Source organism: Triturus cristatus, chromosome 10 (genome assembly GCF_964204655.1).
Source record: "Triturus cristatus chromosome 10, aTriCri1.1, whole genome shotgun sequence".
In the NCBI taxonomy this organism is placed as follows: domain Eukaryota; kingdom Metazoa; phylum Chordata; class Amphibia; order Caudata; family Salamandridae; genus Triturus; species Triturus cristatus.
In genome coordinates, this window is record NC_140593.1 from 813825851 (window position 1) to 813843420 (window position 17570).

Here is a 17570-nt window from a genome sequence, read left to right on the forward strand (position 1 = left end):
AAACTTGACGTTTAGATCTTTCTGGTGGTCTTTCATTGCCTGGAGTATAGTGGCTGGCGATACTGGTTCTTTCTGCGGTGAGGGTATATTTTCAGATACCCCATTTCCCTCCAACCCAGGTGGCGCCATCAGCTTGGCATGTTTGTCTATTCGCCCTTGACCCAATGTCACCTTGTCTTTCACTATATTGGATAACCAGCCTGCTGCTCTTGTTTCTTTCCACCCTCTGGCATCTCCTGGGCAGAGAGTGTCGCTGCCACTGGGCTGGGTTGAATTACCACTCTCTAGTGCGAATAACTGGCTGCCGACCTCCAGAGTAGGGACGGAAGGTGGGGGGTGCACTGTTACCCAGTCTCTTCTCCCCACCTTGATGCGATATTCTCCCTTGTGCTTGCCAAATTTCCCGGGACCTCTTATACTTCCAGCCCGACCGCTCCTCACCATATCGCCATGACAGTGTTGTAGCTTTGCCCAGTGGTGCACTCTCTGAGTCTGGTCCTGTAGTGGAGAGGTATTGCGTGGCCCTACTTGTTGGTGAGTTCCGCCGCTAGGTTCTGTTGCCTAAATTCCAGCATGTGACAGGTTGGCCTGCTATGCTCTCACCATTCTTCTCCAGTAAGTCAGCTCCCCACGGCCCTCAGAATCAGCCGGGCAGGAGTCACGCAGCACCTTCAGCTTCTCTGGTACCAGCTGCCACCATTGGGGTCTGGCTGGATCCACCAAGCACCTTCGCTCTTTCTGGGGCATCCCGAGATTTTCGTGTGGGCCTCTCCGCCCACGCAGCTCCACCCTTTGCTGCTAGGGCCCATTCCTCTACGGGCCGGATGCGAGAGCCACCACCATCTTCTCGACTCTTCCTGGCTTCTTCTGGACAGCCCTGTCAGCGCACTGCTTAACAGAGGGACAGGGAAGGCTGTTCCCCGGCCTCTGTGGTTTGACCCACGCCGCTCCGTGTATGTCTCGACGGCCGTCTTGGAACTCCCTTCCATGCCTCAGGCTGTCTCACAGGGGGGGGGGGGAATATGGAGGCATTAGGTACCGGTGGCCCACTGCCCTTCACCCCCTGGTTGGGGCTAAATATTGCACGATGGTTGGGCCAGTGTGAAGCTCGCTTACACTATGGCTGCCATCTTAAGCTCCTTGGTCATGCCCTGCCTTGTCCCAAGTTTCAAGTCCAGTCTGGGTTGGTTGCAGTAACCGCCTCCTACTGTATGGTGTTTCAACCCTAGTCTCTCCAACCTTGTTGGTGGATCAAGTCTCAGGGGAAAACCCCGTTCATTAATGTTCTATAGCTGCTTTTGCCCACCAGTACTCTCTAAGGTCTGGTAGTTCAGTCCCACCATTGTAGGCTGATCAGTGGAAGGATTGGAGGGCTCCTGTCCCATAGGAGACTACATGTGATTCTGTGTATTTTATCAAAATAAGACTCCTGGATGGTAAATGGTATATATTGTATAATTATAGCAATGTAGGCAGCGTGATTATTTTAAAAATTGCCGCATTCCCCATCTGGGGCAATGGCAGCTGTCTCCATCAATAGGCGTTTGCCTGATGGTCTTGGATGACCTTGTATAGACTTTTACTAGGATCACCGTATGAGTCTCGCGGTATATCCCAAAGACTAACAGGGTACAGTATCCATTTCCCATAGTTTATCCTATAACCAGAATATTTTTCAAAGGACTGGAATACTGAGAGAGTCGCTGGAATAGCCATCTCTGGATCTGAAAGATATAATAAGATATCATCCGAGTAGAGTTACATTTTTCACCTCGGCCCATAACCTCAGGGAATCCTGTAATATCTCCTCTTATTCTCACTCTGCACATCAGTCGTTGAATGCATAGAGTGAAAAGCAGGGAAGAAAGGGGGGTGTCCCTGCTTGGTACCTTGTCCCCGGGGAACGGTGCCAAAAGTACTCCTTTAACCTTAACTGCTGCTGTGGGCACGTTATAAAGTAGGCCCAACTGGTTGCAAAATTGATTTGCTGCATATCTTTTATGCAATTTGCATAAATTAAAGTTTACAATGTTGAAAAGTAGAGCTTCCCGAGGGAAACGTGAAGCTTCACTTGAACTAATGAAGTGCTGTGTTCATGCCCAAGGTACAGCTTGCCATATGAATCCACTCTGCATCGGGATGTCTTGATGTGAAAAGTGAAACTCCACAGCTTGCAGATAGGCATTCCTTGGGTTAGGTGGCACCAACCTGTGATTTGCTGGGGCCTTCTGAAACCATTTGTTAGGGTGTTCTGGCCTAATCTCTAAGAATACATTGTCTGTCTAGAAGAATTCAGTTGAATGGTGCTCCTAAACAAGTGATGTAAGCCTTTCCCTAGAAACCATGATTTGTTTTCAATTGATAACTGGGTGAAACTGCTGCCGCCTCCCTCCGAGCATTGGTATGAAAGGTGAACTCATCAGAAAAGAATGATAACAGAGACCATAAAAGTAAGTCAAGTTTATTTCGATTTCACTGTTTACGAGTGAACGCTTGGGTTCTAACTGCACCTGCAGAAAGGCAGTTTGTAGCAGGTGCTGCTTGTAGATCTCCATCCCAGCCTGGAAATTACAAACAAGTTCCTCTTTGCAGTGTGGAGGTAGCAATTCTGGCTTCCCTCCTTAACAGCACCTCTTTTCAACTGAAGACTTCTTACCGGAAAAAAACTTTCTTTTTCATGGTGTAAAAGGAAAACAAAATTCCTTCGATAAATTAGCTGATCAAAAAACGTTGTCTGTTCGCAGAAACTGTTCGTAAAATGGCTCATCAAAATGGGTGCTCACTGCTGGAAACTCTTGTGAACAGCAGATTATGACTTCGAATCTTGACGTGGCCATCTCTGTCTTTCATCCTCTCAAGGGCAATAAACTGAATAACATTACATCGGGTCATTTATTCTACCTCATTATTTTATTTGACTGTTTTTAAAGGATTCCTGCACCAATAATGTATCTTTGTGCTTTAAAGACAACATATTTTGATCACAGTACAATAAACGTGAAGAGGAACATTGAACAATGGGCTACACCCTATATTAAAATAATGTTTTCGGGAAATGTGTAGAAAGGTATCAAAGTCGCAATCTAGCATTGTAGCAGAAAAATCAAGATGTGTTTGGGTGATTTATAGATGAGGAATAGCAGGAGTAGACATTGAGAATCAGTCTGAACCGTTGATGATCGATGTGGCCTGCAGGGAATGTATCTGATATAATTTCAGTGAGGGGACGAGAACAGCGGCGCAGTAGGCTGCCCCGCAGATGAATATTGTACTTTCATAGAACAGTAAACCTTGGTAGCAGAGGATTGCACAGCTTTAGAGTAACCCTGCAGTAGTAGAACAAGCAATGAACAATGCAATCTCTTCGAAGCACACTACCCTTGAAGTCACGATAAGACGCTCAAGGACAGACCTGAACATCTGGTAGAAAAAGAGGCAAAGCAGAACTTCGATGCCCTGATTTCTTTGACCAGTTGCTTCATTCTCATCCTCTTCTACCAGATCACACACTCGTCCCCTCCACTCAACCTCCCCACCCACCATAGGTAAAGTCCCATGCATTCCAAAGCTGATACCTTGGGAACACTTTAAAAAGTATGTGGGCTGCATCCACATCATCACTATATTTAATTTAAAAAAAGACTGTAGGGCTTAAACACTTTATTTGCTCTTTGTTCCAGGTAATCAGCTGCTATGTTTTGCGTTGTAATGCGTTTTCGTGGCTGAGTAGTACAAAGAACCCATTTTTATCTAGCATATTGGTAAAGTGAAATGAAACATTTTTTGATGTGGAAATACTATATCTTTCAAAATAGGTTATTAGAAAAGTCAGTGTTTCACAGTTACCAATGGTAGTGCGTAGTAATTTTAGCTTGCTTTTACCAAAATGGGTTTTATGCTGATGATTCATGCTATGGCAATGTTTCTTGATGCGCATTCTAGAATTTGCAAATGTGGTTACAAATCATAGCTCAAAACACCCCATGTTAACACATTTCTCACAATGTCATCGAAGACACAGGGTACTTACATTTATGGGAATTGACAAAACAAAGATTTTGCTTCGGCAGGGCAATAGATTTATTAATTTTGAAAAAACGCCGGATTCTACAGTATGTTCGATTATAAGACCTGATGGTGCTTGGATTCTTCTGATGAATATCGAGATAAAATGCTTGCATTCGATTTCATGTATTGCAAGAGCTCGCTGTGCAGTCTCATGATGTACATAGAAGGGTTTGTTTTTTGATTTATTGCCTGTCAGTTTATAAGGGAAACCATCTTCAACAAGTATTAAAATTCAACCCCCCCAAATGAATTGCTACATTCACCTTCCCTCAATATTACCTATGTGTCTTTAACTGCCTTATGATTTCCTACCTTGGCTGTGGATGTGGCCTAGTGGGAGTCCACCAATTGTGCTGCTAAAGAGTTTATTCCCCATGTAACACTTGACCGTGATCTGAGGTTGATTAAACCGCTCTATCGTAGAACACACCTTTTTCTCTGGTCCTCTTTGCTGGATTGGTTGGTTTCAAATTGGAGGATGGTTTGTTGAGGGGGAGTCCTTCATGCACTAACGGAAGATCAGGGTGTTTGTAAATAATTTGTCTTTTCTTAAAGTCCAGGTTGTTATACAGGTTTCTTGTAGGTGCAGGATGATAGGCCCAAAGTTTGACTGGCTAGTTCCAACAGTGCAAGTCTTTTTGAACCTGAGATCTTCAGGAGACGAGCCAGTTTGGTTCTTAGGGTCCTTGTGGGTCAGTATGTGCAACGTTTCTGTTCTAGGAAGATTGGGTTAGTGACTTGCTGGGCAACACACACCTGTAAAGTGCTTTGATACCCTCGGGTTCAGCTAGCGCTATATAAAACTCAAAAATAATAATAGTTCCTTAAAGGACAATAAATCTTGCAACTGGGAGCCTGTCCAGAGCACAGATGGTTGTTCTTATGTGATCCTGGATGCCATGGTATAGAAGTTATGTGGCTGCTGCAGTCTGGGTGTGCTAGAACCTGCAGCGAATGTCCAGGAGTGCATTGATTTGCATGTGAACATTGGCTGTGCATATATGAAAATATTTATTCTTGATACGATTCACTGCTTGAAGCTTGCCTCGCTTGATGCTGCTGTTGTGAAGACCTCCTCCAGGAGGTAATACCAACGTGTTTGCTGGCTCACTCTTTATTACACACATTGTATCTGCCAGTCGAAACCAGCAGGAATGTTTCGGGTTGTGCCCTTCGCTGATTCATCTTGTAATTAACGTGTACAAACCACTCAGCTTTCAGTCGCCATAACAACCACCCTTTATGCCGCACAAACTGAGGCAGGAAAAAGAGCTCTCCACCCAAAATTCAATGGCCTGTTTATTTTAACATGCGGTAGCCGAACAGGGTGTGTCATTGTTTGTGTCCACAGATTAATCTCTTTGAGGTGTCGGGTGAACTCAGCTGAACTATATGTGGAAGATTTTCAGTCTTTACACCTACTAATCTTTTAACCTGTAAAAAACATGTTAGATGCAGAATGTGCTGACCGCCACCCGAAAAGCCAAGTTAGTGATGCTGCGACATTTTTAATTAAAATATGCGTTCCTTGTGATGTTCAGTACTCGAGTCTACCGCTCCATTGCATTTTACACAGGCATTACATCTCATGATATAGGCGGAGAGATGTGGCTACGCACTTTGTCATAGGATATCATAAAGTTTGTTGCTACGTTTTTGGTATTGGCACCTCACACATGACCATATTAGCCAGTGACAGGGCCCTTGTTAATTTGCTTTCATCTGGTTTTGGATAAAGTGTCTGAGCTGTGGAGTGGGAGTTGCATCATCTTTCTGTTCCTCAAATTCACACATTAGTCCAGAAGCAGAGGAGGAGGTATAATGAGTTTAAGAAGAAACAAAGTTGTTTGGCACTGAAACATTAGCTGCCTTTCCAAACTTAACACGATGATCACATTTGCAAGTTTCTTCATAGGCCTTGACCAGGCGTAGGACTGGCTAGAGGCCATACTGCCACTCTGGACAGGGCAGATACGCAGGTCATCTGCCTGGGTCAGTAGCGTCGCACCACCATTTCCCACTCTAGGTGAAGGTTGAACGTCCCTGAACTGTATGGAAGTACCTGAAGATGGACTCTGGCACTAATATCTGAGGATTTAAAAGTTGTGTACACTTTGCTGAGAAAAAGCAAACTGGTGAACCACATGACTCTAGTATGCATTATCCACTAGGAATGTGTCTGGGTCTGGCAGACGAGCAACAGTAAGGGATGTTCATGCGTGCTGTCATGGGAGATAGGCATTTAGAAAATTGTTGGTAATGTGCAAATTATAAAGGGTACGGGGTTGCTGTGAGATTTAATGGGTGCTGTTTTGACATGCTTTTTCAGCACTTCCTTGTTACAGGTGGTTAGAGGATGTTGGGTTGTAGTCCCTCAAATCTTCCTAGTGGTCAAACAGTGGGGCAGAGGCATAAGACAGGTCCCTGCAGAGCATTGGGGGCCTTAACTCTCCAGCTTACAACCCCCCCCACCCCTAGCCATTCAAGGGAGGGCCCATTCAGCCAATACCAATCTGTGAGATGTGGAAGATTTCGGTGCCCCCCCCCCCATCAAATTCTGCAGGGGGCACCATCATTTTGCATTACACCACTGCAGTGGAGTGAGACATTGCTCCATATGCAGATCCTGAGCTTAGGGAGACAGCAGTAAAAGTTGTTCGCCTTATGATTTTTGTTGGTGCTTAGTCTTTTACCACTTAATGCTGGGTGTTCTGATACAGTTTGGATAGAGAGGTGTAAATGACGTGGTGAAATGTTGTGCCTATTTAGGACAAGGTATATGGGGTCACAAGTGAGGTGCCTTGGTATTGCCCAGTGGGAGGGGTGATGAAGTTTGGATTTAACTCAGAGATGAAACATCTGCTATGAAGAGAACTAACGGGGCATGGGCTAATGACTGTTCTGCTGGTACCTTTACAGAGTCATTGGCAATTTATCTACCTACTGAAAGCAGTATGGCCCTGTTATAGATAAACCTATCTGGAATCTTAAAGGGCTAATCAATTTCCCAAAACAATATTCCATCTGACTTGCTGTCCTCTAGGAGGGAAACCTTATTTGCAATGAAGTCTTTCACATGCAAGTGCAGTTGATTCATGGGTATCTTCCAAACCACCTTTCTCCAAGATGCATTTGTTATTTAACTTAAGGTTAGACATGTTCTTTCTTAACATTTACGCCTCCAATGAGGGTGCTAACCTACTTTTTTCTGGAATTGCCAACAGCATTGTCCAATACATTAATACTTGTTGATGTAGGTGGTTTTAATTACTTTCTGGATGCAGACACTTTCAGATGTCTATCCACTAGAGGTTGAATTAAGTATAACTGACAACCTTTAACACCAATGACAAATTTTTATCTCCTAGATAAATAGTGGGAACAACATGGACGTGTGGGAATACTTGTTAAACTAGTCTGTCAGTGGGATGTATTGGAGATTAGACTAGATGCAAGGCCAGCAAAAGATGCAGATTGGTTTGTGTTCACTGTATCAAGGTAGAAAGATCGCGGACCACTTTAATATATTGGTAACATATGTATGTGATAAGCCCCAACAAGCAGGTTTCTCTAGAATGTTTTGCCAGACCTGTTTTTTGAACGTGATCGGAACGATTAAACTGACAAGAATTGTGAGCTTTGTGATTGATCAGTATTATATATGTTGAAGGGGAAGTAATGAAAGTGTTAATGTGAAGTGTTACAGTGTGGCTCTACATTGGGGAAGATCACTGGTACTAGAAGCCACCTGGAAAAGTGTATAGAGAAATTCAAAGCTTGGATTATGATAGGTGAAACAATTGCAAGGCCCTTTACCACCCAAACACAACTACTGCAGGAAAAACAACAGGTGAATGGACAAGCAAACACCAATTAGCGACAAGTAGGCAATTACGTCACATGACTGAGGACAAATCAAGGTGCCTACTGGCATGGCTCCTGGAAAGAGAAGTTCCTCAAAAGCACATCGAAGTTATCAGAGATAGTCACAGTGCCAAGAAACATTTCTATATGTGTGGATCATGTATTTTAGGAATACTTGAAAGATCTTTACATGCAGCCACTCAAGTCTGTGCCAATGGAATTCTGTGGTTGGTTTGATTTGTTTGAACTCCATAGATTGAAACAATTGGTAGGACTGAATGGGATTTATACAAGAAAGAACTTTTTATATTTAAGAAATCTCTGAATACTGGCAGATGAAACCCTAGGTAGTTTTGGACTAATGGCTTACTTTCAAAGACACAGAGTTCAGATTTTAGTTAATAAGTTGTTAATGTTGATGATGGGACACTGCAAAAGAGAGCGTAGGGGGTATGCATAAAGATGATCCTCAGACCTCAAAGATCCAGTGACAATTGGCCTTTATCCGTGTTTAGTGCTGATCCCAAAATATATGAAAAGCCTTGTTTAACTACTCATAGGATTAGTGCTTTCTTACCATAATGGGTTTATGCCAATATAAGTACATCTCATAGCCTCAGATGTCCGGCACATGTGACTGGTGGTGGTAGACAGTGTAGTGGCATTGTTAGATTATGAAAAAGCAGAAGACACCATACGTTAGGACTATCTATTCAAACTTTGTGGGCTGGGTGCAAAGCTCTTGCATACTAAACCACTTGCACTGCTCAGAACTGACATTACTTTCAAGAGCTGTGAACTGGGAAAAGGCAAACAGCAAGGCTGCCCACTGTTCCCACTCCTGTTTCCCCTGGTAGTAGAACGACTTGCTTGCATGATAAGTATTGTAATACTTACTTTAACTGATCAAGTTTGGAAGCACCAAAGATAATATTCTGTTATAAGCATACAGTATGTGGAGCTATTTAAGTGACTCAGCTAAGATGGCCTTAGAGCTAGTTGTAACACAAGACAAGTTTGGGGCACTGTATGGATTGCAAATTAACTGTGACATTGATTCCATAATTTATGGGTATGTTAGGGATTCTGTGCATTGTTACCTGTACTGCCTGTCCGATGAATTATGGTACTTTTAAAATAATTTGGAGTTAAAGGTGACAAGCTTTGTGACAATCAGGTGTGAATTGAACCTTGACAGAACGATTGTTAACATGAAAAGATCATTTTACTTCTTATTGAAATTAACTTTGTGATGAGCAGAGTGGTCCTGGCCAAAAATGGTGGCACTCCCAAGATGGCTCTATTTTTCGAAAGCTCTGTATGTGTGCAATGGAGAAACCTTTAAAAACTAGATAATAGAGTGGGGAAGAAAAATATATTCAGTCAAATTGGAAACACTAAAGCTGGGAGACCGGTGTGAGAGGCATCCAAATTGCTAACATGGAGAGTTATTTGGCACAACTGCAGTTCATAGCTTTGAGCTGTGGGGAAAGCTCTAGCATAGATAAGACCATGCTGGGAAGAATAGATTCGTGGCAGAATATTACAAACATCCTGTTTTTGCCACTTTGGAGAGAACCCATACTCCCCAAGCTAACTACACTGGCAACAAAGCAGTGGCTGCAAATGCAAGGTGCTGAGACACCTTACTATGAAGACTCTATTCTGAGTCTTTAAAGGAACTTTGAAAGTAGTCTAGCGGCATCGATATCAGTAAGTGGATGGAGGATGGATATACAGATGGGAGGCAGGGGCGGGGCAGTGTGGAGTCAAGGGCGCTGTCTCAAAATGGTGACTATAAATCTTGGATGTTAGGTTGATCGTTGGAATACCTTAGGCCAAAATGCTCTTTGTTTTATATAAGTGAGTGCACAAATCAGCCAAAGACTCTTGTAATAGGTTTCCTGAGGCCACAGAAACATCTGAACCATTGGCCACTATCCTTAATTTAGCAATGGGAAGCTAAACATACTTTGCCATACTTGTTAAAACAATGAGTCTTGAGTTTTGAGATTTTCTTAACATATGGCTCTTCATGCATACTCTCCACAGTACTTTATTTTATTGTTGTATTCATGGGACAGTTCAAAACAGTTTTTTTTTTCTTCAACATATTTTACTAAACCAAGGGTAGTCTCAAGAAGAAAACCATATGTTCTATTACAGAATGTAAAAAACGAAGTAAATATATAGTCATAATGAAATAAATCATACTTAGTTTTACCGAAAGCAATGTGTTTACTTATAAAACTATTCATTAAAAGCTCACATATAAGATGGGGCACACAATATAAAACTCAAATGGATCCAGTTAATATATGTCATTAAATGCCGACCGTAGTTTTCAAGTGCACTTTTGCTAGGTATGTGACTTCCTATAGTGCTGTATCCTATAATAGCTCTTGACTTCATGAGGCGCTTAAAACAGAATCCATTTAGAGAACTTTTAAAGTGTTTTTAAAACCTCTTGAGGAATGAAACATGTGAACAGTCGTGGTAAAGCATTGCTAATCGACAAGTTGATTATTTGTAGTTATGAGTTATTTTCCCCTTCCAAATTTGGTATATTTATAAGTCCAAATGATTTTTCTAGTGAGCCAGACATCCAAATGTTACCAGATAGCATAAAGCAGAAGGGCAAAAACTGATTGGGTCTTCCAAATTACTATTATATCTATAGGATTAAATGTTTTCAGTGCAGGATGAGGATACACGATGTAAGGTCTCTGGAGATGTGTAAATGGGGTTCTACATCGTAGGATTTTCATTGATGGTCATAAACACTAAAATAATTCTGCGCTGCCTGCATGGCCTCCAGAGCTATTCACCCCAATATAAATTAACCCTAGCACCAGAATTTGCTATTGATATTTGTTCCTCTGTACTAGCTGTCACCAAACCAATGCCAAACATTCAATCTCTGTATGTATTACAATTGAAGCCCCTATTACCATTGATAATCTGTTTTGGTGTCCTCCAGGTGAAGGACTTGACCCGATACCTGGACCCTGCTGGACTTGGAGTTATTGGCTTTGAAGATTTTTATCGTGGAATCTCACAGATTAGAAACGGTGGTGAGTTTATTCATTTGGAGTTTTTTTATTTGATTGTGTTTTTGGTAGCGCACAAACCTTATCAGACTACTGCCTGTTTTTTATTGGGGGGGGGGGACATCATCTGCATCTTCGATTTTTAAGGCCTGCGTGGTATCAGACATTTCTGATACATAGTTCTTCTCACCCACCATTCCAGGTGACATCACTCTGAGCTCGTTTTTGAGAACCATGTTTCTTTTAAGCCGTAAATGGTAGCATTCAAAGAGACTTGGCTGAAGATTATTCCCCCGTCATATTTGTTTCTTAATCTTTATTTCATACCGTGTAGGTCACGTATGTCTTACAGTAACAGGTAGAAGAAAATGTGGGCTTTGGATGGTAAGTATCTCTACTTTATTTTGAATCCTCCAAAATCCATGCAGTAAAACATTTAGGGCCATTTCTTAAAGCTTTGGTATTCACCTAATTGCACCCTAGGCACCCAAAATATCATTTTCTGGGGAAAATTACCAACTTGCAAACTTGTGCAATTTTGTGACTGTGTGAGCAGAATGTCGGGGCCTTGAAGATGGCAGGCTTTAGTGCTGAGCACAACCTAAGGCATTCCTAAATCCACCGCCTCCTCCAAAAACAAACCTTTTGAAGCTGTTGACGATCTCCTGAGGAGGTTTCATACCTGGTATTGGACATCGACTGAACAGAAACTCCTAACAATTAGCTGGAAAGCTGCTCTTTGCAAGATTTCTAGCTAGTTGTGTGCACCCTGTGTGATATCGGCTCCTCACCTTGTCACCGTGTGGTGAGAGCCAATATAATGTGAGACACATTGGCAGCGTGTAAGTTGGAAGGGCTGAAATTATCATTCCCGATTCGGAGTGGTATGGAGTTTCTTTTCTTTTTCTATGGGATTTACTTGCTTGGAAATTCTGCCAATATGACAGATTGTGTTTGTGAGCAAATAAGCTACTATGGGGCAGGGTTCTTGGTGGGATCGCGTGTTAAAAGTGCTGAACACCAATGCTCAAACTTGTGTTTGGGTTTCCAACCTGAAAATGCGTTCTTCCCTCTTGTCAAGGTTAAGAATAAATATGTTTGTTGGGGTTGGGGAAGGTGATGGAACAACCCAGAATTGATGAGGTATCTGGGAACTTATTTCCCCCTGGGGAATTTATTTTTCTCTGATAAAATATTTATTGTGGTAAAGCACTTTTGCTTCTCGTTTTTGATCGTTGAAATAAACACCTGTTACATTTCTGTAAGTAGATTTTTGTGAATTGGACTGCAGATCTGTAAGTAAGTGCCATTATTGCAATACTGGAAAAATATGACTACAAAGTGGAAGGGAGGCGTGTTCTGTACCCAACACTTTGCCACAGTAGTGTGCAAGCTATGGCGATGCTCACCACTGGGGATAATCTTTTGTTGGTTAGTCGTTAGTTCGGTTTCTTGATGGGTATGATCCATCTGGATCATATTGCAGACATATTATTTTATGCTACCAGGTGACTCCTTTGCCAGTAATGCTGAAGCATCTATGACCTTTTTTCTGGGCACCATACACCCATTGGCACCATTCACTTTTAATTGCAAGTTATTAACTATGCTATTATGCCTCGCAGTGTTTATGCTCATTAATAGACTCAAATGGCAAAAAGAGATTAAAGCAATGTTTCTGTTGGAAGGTTGTTGCCTGACAAATCTATATGGGCAATTTGTTGCTGATTTTTGCTTTTAGAAAGGCAAACTATCTGCCTCCTTTGAAAACCAGGCAGATATTGATAGTGGTCAAGGATAATAGCAAAAATGTCTCAAGTGCCTTCTAGATATAGCTTATCTCAGAACTGAAATACTGTGCAGTTTGGAATTTAAAACAGTGGTTAATCCAGTAGGCCAGTTTAAACATGATGTTGTCCCAGGTGATTAGCCAATGTAATACTTTGTAGGCACCAAACATTAACACATCAGGAAGTCTATCAAATGCTAGGCAGTGCCATCTTCTTCCACTTATAGCTAGTAAAGGTATTTAGTTAGACGATCAGCAATGAGACAGGTATAGTAATGGGCTTGTACATTGACAGTGGTGTCCATAAGAATGGCTTAATTAGTCCTGGAGATGAGAGGGAGGTGACCGTGTACAGATTTCAGTGGCCAGAGCTGGGTGTTTCTTCTCTTTTTTTGTTGGGCAGTGTGATCTGCACACTGGGATCACCACTAGATTGGCATTGGATTACCACTGGTCCCCTTCTGAAAGAACACACTTTTCATCTCGTACAACATTGTGTCTCATGTAGACTGGTTTGTTGTCATTGTTCTCCTTGGTGATACGTTTAAGTCTCTTTAAGACCTGCTAAGCTTCACTTGAAGTACTAGTGCAGAGACCAATAAGTTAATTACATCAAGCCTTAATGTGCACTCATTGAATAAAGAAAGCCCGTAGTGAGGGTTGATCATTGCGCTAACAAACCACTGAGCTGTGGAATGGCCTCCCCTCCTCCTTTATACCAAGAACAAAGGGCCTTTTCTTTTCTTCAGGAAAGCTGACAGATCCATTCTTGTATAATCAATAAAAACAGCTTGCTTTGCCTTGGTTGCTGTCATCAGTTGCTGTTTTACTTCAGCACCAACAGGCCACTTAGGGGATGTACATTAGTTTCTATAAGTTTGTATATCATATTCACCTTATCTGGTTATGTACCACCAGAGGGCATTGCTAATCCCAATTTTTCCACAAAATAGTAGTTTACTGTTTGAGACCAAGAACTGAAAAGGACTCTAAGGTCTTGGAATCGATATCCAATTTTAAGAGCAAATAGAAACAAATATCCCTCCTAAAGTTTATGGAGAGTCTCAAACTGGATTTCCAGATCATGCTTGTCCTAAATGAGGGTATTTCTGGGAGTCTGTCCTCTGTGTTTCCGACAAGAACATTCTTGGGGTAAAGATTTTCTGTTGTTGGAGCATACCCTCTTTATATACTAGAAGCCGTCTTCTAAGCACTGCATGATTAAAGCCTTTGACGACAAACGATAGACCAGTTTCTTGTCTGACAGTCCACTGTCACATTCCCTGGTTACATGACGTCCTTATTAAAAAAAGTATTATCTTAAGCTCATTATAGCCTGGGAATGTCAATTTTAGGCTTAATTGGTGAGGGCGCTTGTCTTCTGCTAGGTTAGTTGCAGCCTTTTAGCTTTTGGTTATGAGGGATAGATGGGTTTGCTTATTCCTTCCCCAGGGGCTCAGAAACAATACCTAGTATACTGGAAGATGGACTGTAGGTAGCATAGCAGAGGCTACTGTTTTCTTAAGACTGTACAGGTGTGGGAGTCGACAATTTGTTCACATCGCCTTTCTGATGTTGACCTGGGCTTGGTGTACAATATCCCGGCAAGCCGTCAGAATCATCTTCATCGTGCTTTTCGCTAGTGGCTTCTCAACCATTAGATGGAAATTGAGCCCTAACACAGCATGATCCATTCATGCTTACTTGCTTGACAGTTTCCTTCTCTCTAAAAAAGTTAACTTTATTGATCTGTAGGGTCTTAGTCTTATTTCTGAGGAAGGTGAGAGTAGGAACAGTCTTCCTACCATCTCTGAAGTTAGTCTAGATGGATTAGCCTCTTGCCATCTTAATTCCTTTAGTACAGATGTCATGCTAGCAACCAGGATGTCTGGGACTGCCATGGAAAGTATAGGGAGAGAAGGAAACAAATTGGAGGTTTCACTCAAATATCCTTTTCAAACCATTAGCTCACTCCCATAATAAATGGGTCACTCCTGTTTGAGAGAATGCACATTAACATTGAGTCACTATAATTGGTACAGTTCGTCCTATCTCTGCTCTTGATGACTATCTGTGCCTTCAGTGCCTGGGAACTGAGCGCCACTGACCTGATTGCATGCTTTCCTGTTTTCTACTGGGTTTGGTTAGACTTGAATTTATGGTAGGCTTGGCACGCCACATAATCTTTAGGCATATTCATATGGAAGCAAAAATGACCTCGGATATATATAGAGAGAGAGCAGTAATTTTTTTCTGGCAGGTTCACAACTGGGTGATCTGTTGTTCTAACCAATTTGTCATGGCTAAACTTTAAATGCCTCTCTGGTCATGGCATCCTCCATTCCAGCTCCACTTGAGGAAACTTAGAGGTGCATTCTATTCCTCTGTCCAGTGCGGTATCCCACAAGATAAAACTGATCACCAGATCTCGATCAAAGGTGTGTGAAGGGAATTCATTTATCATGGTTTTTAGTGTGGTGGAATTGTGACTTAGCTGTCTTGTTGTCAAGAGCAGCGGGCTGCCTGCTTAATGTCAGTTGCTGCCAAAGGGTTGAATGTTGAGTAATTGCACTGGAAAAAGTTCTGAATTATCTTCAAGATCTTAGTTCTTGGGTTTCCTTGCAAGGTGAAACATGCATAATCCCGTTCTGGCTTGGTTGGTAATGGGGCTCAAAATTTAAGCTGAGATGCATTTTGCCAAGTTGATCCACCTTCAAAGCTAGACTGGTAGCACTGTTGGCACAAGGGTTGAACACACATAAATCAGAAGAGCCCTCAAAACAATGGAGATGGACAGCCTCACAATTGCTACTGTTCATGCAGTTGTAGATCTGCTCAGTGGCAGGAAGACAGACGACCAGTTCTACTGTAAGAATTCAATAAGAGTCTTATTTAATCAGTTCTCTCTTTATTTGACCATCTTAAAGATGATCATAAAAGAAGAAAAAAAATCTACATTCAGTATACAATTTATTATATATAAATACATCAGAATTATTAAAAAAAAGTTTTAAAAAATGATTAGAAGATAAAATAGTAATAAGAAGTTAACTAAGACCAAGGACTCATTTCCATATATATGACAATGAGCATGTCTAGTTAAAACCTTAATTAATTTTTATTACGAATGGCAGATTTAAAAAAAAAACTGCCAATTCTCTGACTTCCTTCCTTCGATGCATAATGACTTCAAATAAATAACTGGTGCTCAACATCTTTTAATCTGCATTCATTTTAAACCTGGGATTAAAAAACTTTGACAGATGCAAGTGTGTGCAAAAAAATAGAAAATGTAGCAAGGTTTGAGATGAAGTTTCATCACAAGGGCGACAGCATATACTAGCAACATCATATTGTCCCAAGGGTAAGCAAAGTTTCTATATGATGGAACACATACCAAACCTTGTGAGTAACATCTTTTCCCAGGGGTATGTTACCTGTTCCAAGTAGGGCTCCGCCGAGAGTAGTTTGAATCATAGCATAGGCTTTCGAATGAGACAATTCCCTTTCTCTGGCCCTATCTGCCAGGAATCTGTTGGGGAGCCAGTATTTGTCGTCCTACCTAAGGTCCCATGGGTTAACAAATGTAGGTGGCCTTTCCAATTTCAAAGAAACTGTCTCATATAATCCAACCATGGGTTCGTAGGACCCATGGCACGTGCCAGACAATCCTCAGTATCTTCCTTCCTTAAGGAGGCCTGTGTATCATTGTACAATTTTAAAAGAAGAAAAAGAAGACTTGATTCCAAGAATTGTAAAAGTTGTTTATTAATCTTACAGCCCACAGCACAGGAGATTCCTTTAGAGTGACCAGAACACTGCACATTACAAATACAAATTCTACCATTAAAGAAGCAGTGAACCACAAGAGAACTTAATAAATAACATAATTGTAAATACTGTACAATACTACATACCTCTCCTTTCTCATGAACAAACAAAAGATAAAGCAACCAACAAATGAAGAGAAGTCCCAATCCAACAATTTTGCCGATAATTTGATTGTACGTGAACATGGTGAAGAAGTTTGAGGAGCATTTGTGTGGCCATTCCCATCAGAAAATGTCAGTGACTGATTTGGGTCAGCAACCTGGGCACTTTCCGTGGTTTCACTATTAACTAAGCCCAGGTTAGCATCATCATTGGAAGAGATATCGGCACATATTAGAGACTTATAGCTGCAGATTCCTTACTTTTGAATATCCCCAGGCATCTGCCTGGATCCACAAGATTTTCAAGCAGTACCCTTGCACTCTGGTAGGTGGAGTCGTTCAGCTCGGCGGCACCAGAAGTGGCGTGATGGTACCTATACAGGCACTATTTCAGTGCGGTCAGTTCTTTTCTTTCCATGCCAAATAACGCTCATCCGGATTGAACTACCTCTCAGTTACTTTTTGACTGGCTTTTTTCAATTTTTTGTCGATATTTCATCTCATGGTGTGAGGATGTCACCCAAGAAACTGGCTGATTTCAAATCATGTGAGATCTGTCACCGACAAATGTTGGTGACAGACCCACAGCCTGGAGCTGAGACACAACTCCAAGGCGTAGAAGGACTGCTGCGCCATGCACACGAAGGCGCGGCTGTAGCGATCTGTCAAGCACCTCGCTGCCCAGCATCGGTCGACTCTGTGACACTCAAGGTCCTGTTCGCGTGGGAGGTACTGGAAAAGTTTGCCGAGCCCCTTCTGAGGTTCCTCGTTGCACTCAGTCATCAGGTGAGTCGGGTAAATCCCACCAACGCAAGAAGTCGAATAAGTCCAAACACTCTTCAACTTCACTGCATCCTTCAAATTCAT

General features: G+C 41.9%; 1 protein-coding gene across 5 annotated transcripts in view; it reads left to right on the forward strand.

Annotated features, from left to right (window-relative positions):
- Positions 1 to 17570, forward strand: part of RAB11FIP3 (RAB11 family interacting protein 3) — a 510528-nt gene that overhangs the window by 134350 nt on the left and 358608 nt on the right. For all 5 annotated transcript variants that reach the window (XM_085628392.1, XM_085628394.1, XM_085628393.1 and 2 more), the window contains exon 2: positions 10913 to 11006. In XM_085628392.1, coding sequence (XP_085484518.1) covers positions 10913 to 11006 — 94 coding nt within the window. The remainder of the gene's footprint in view (positions 1 to 10912; positions 11007 to 17570) is intronic.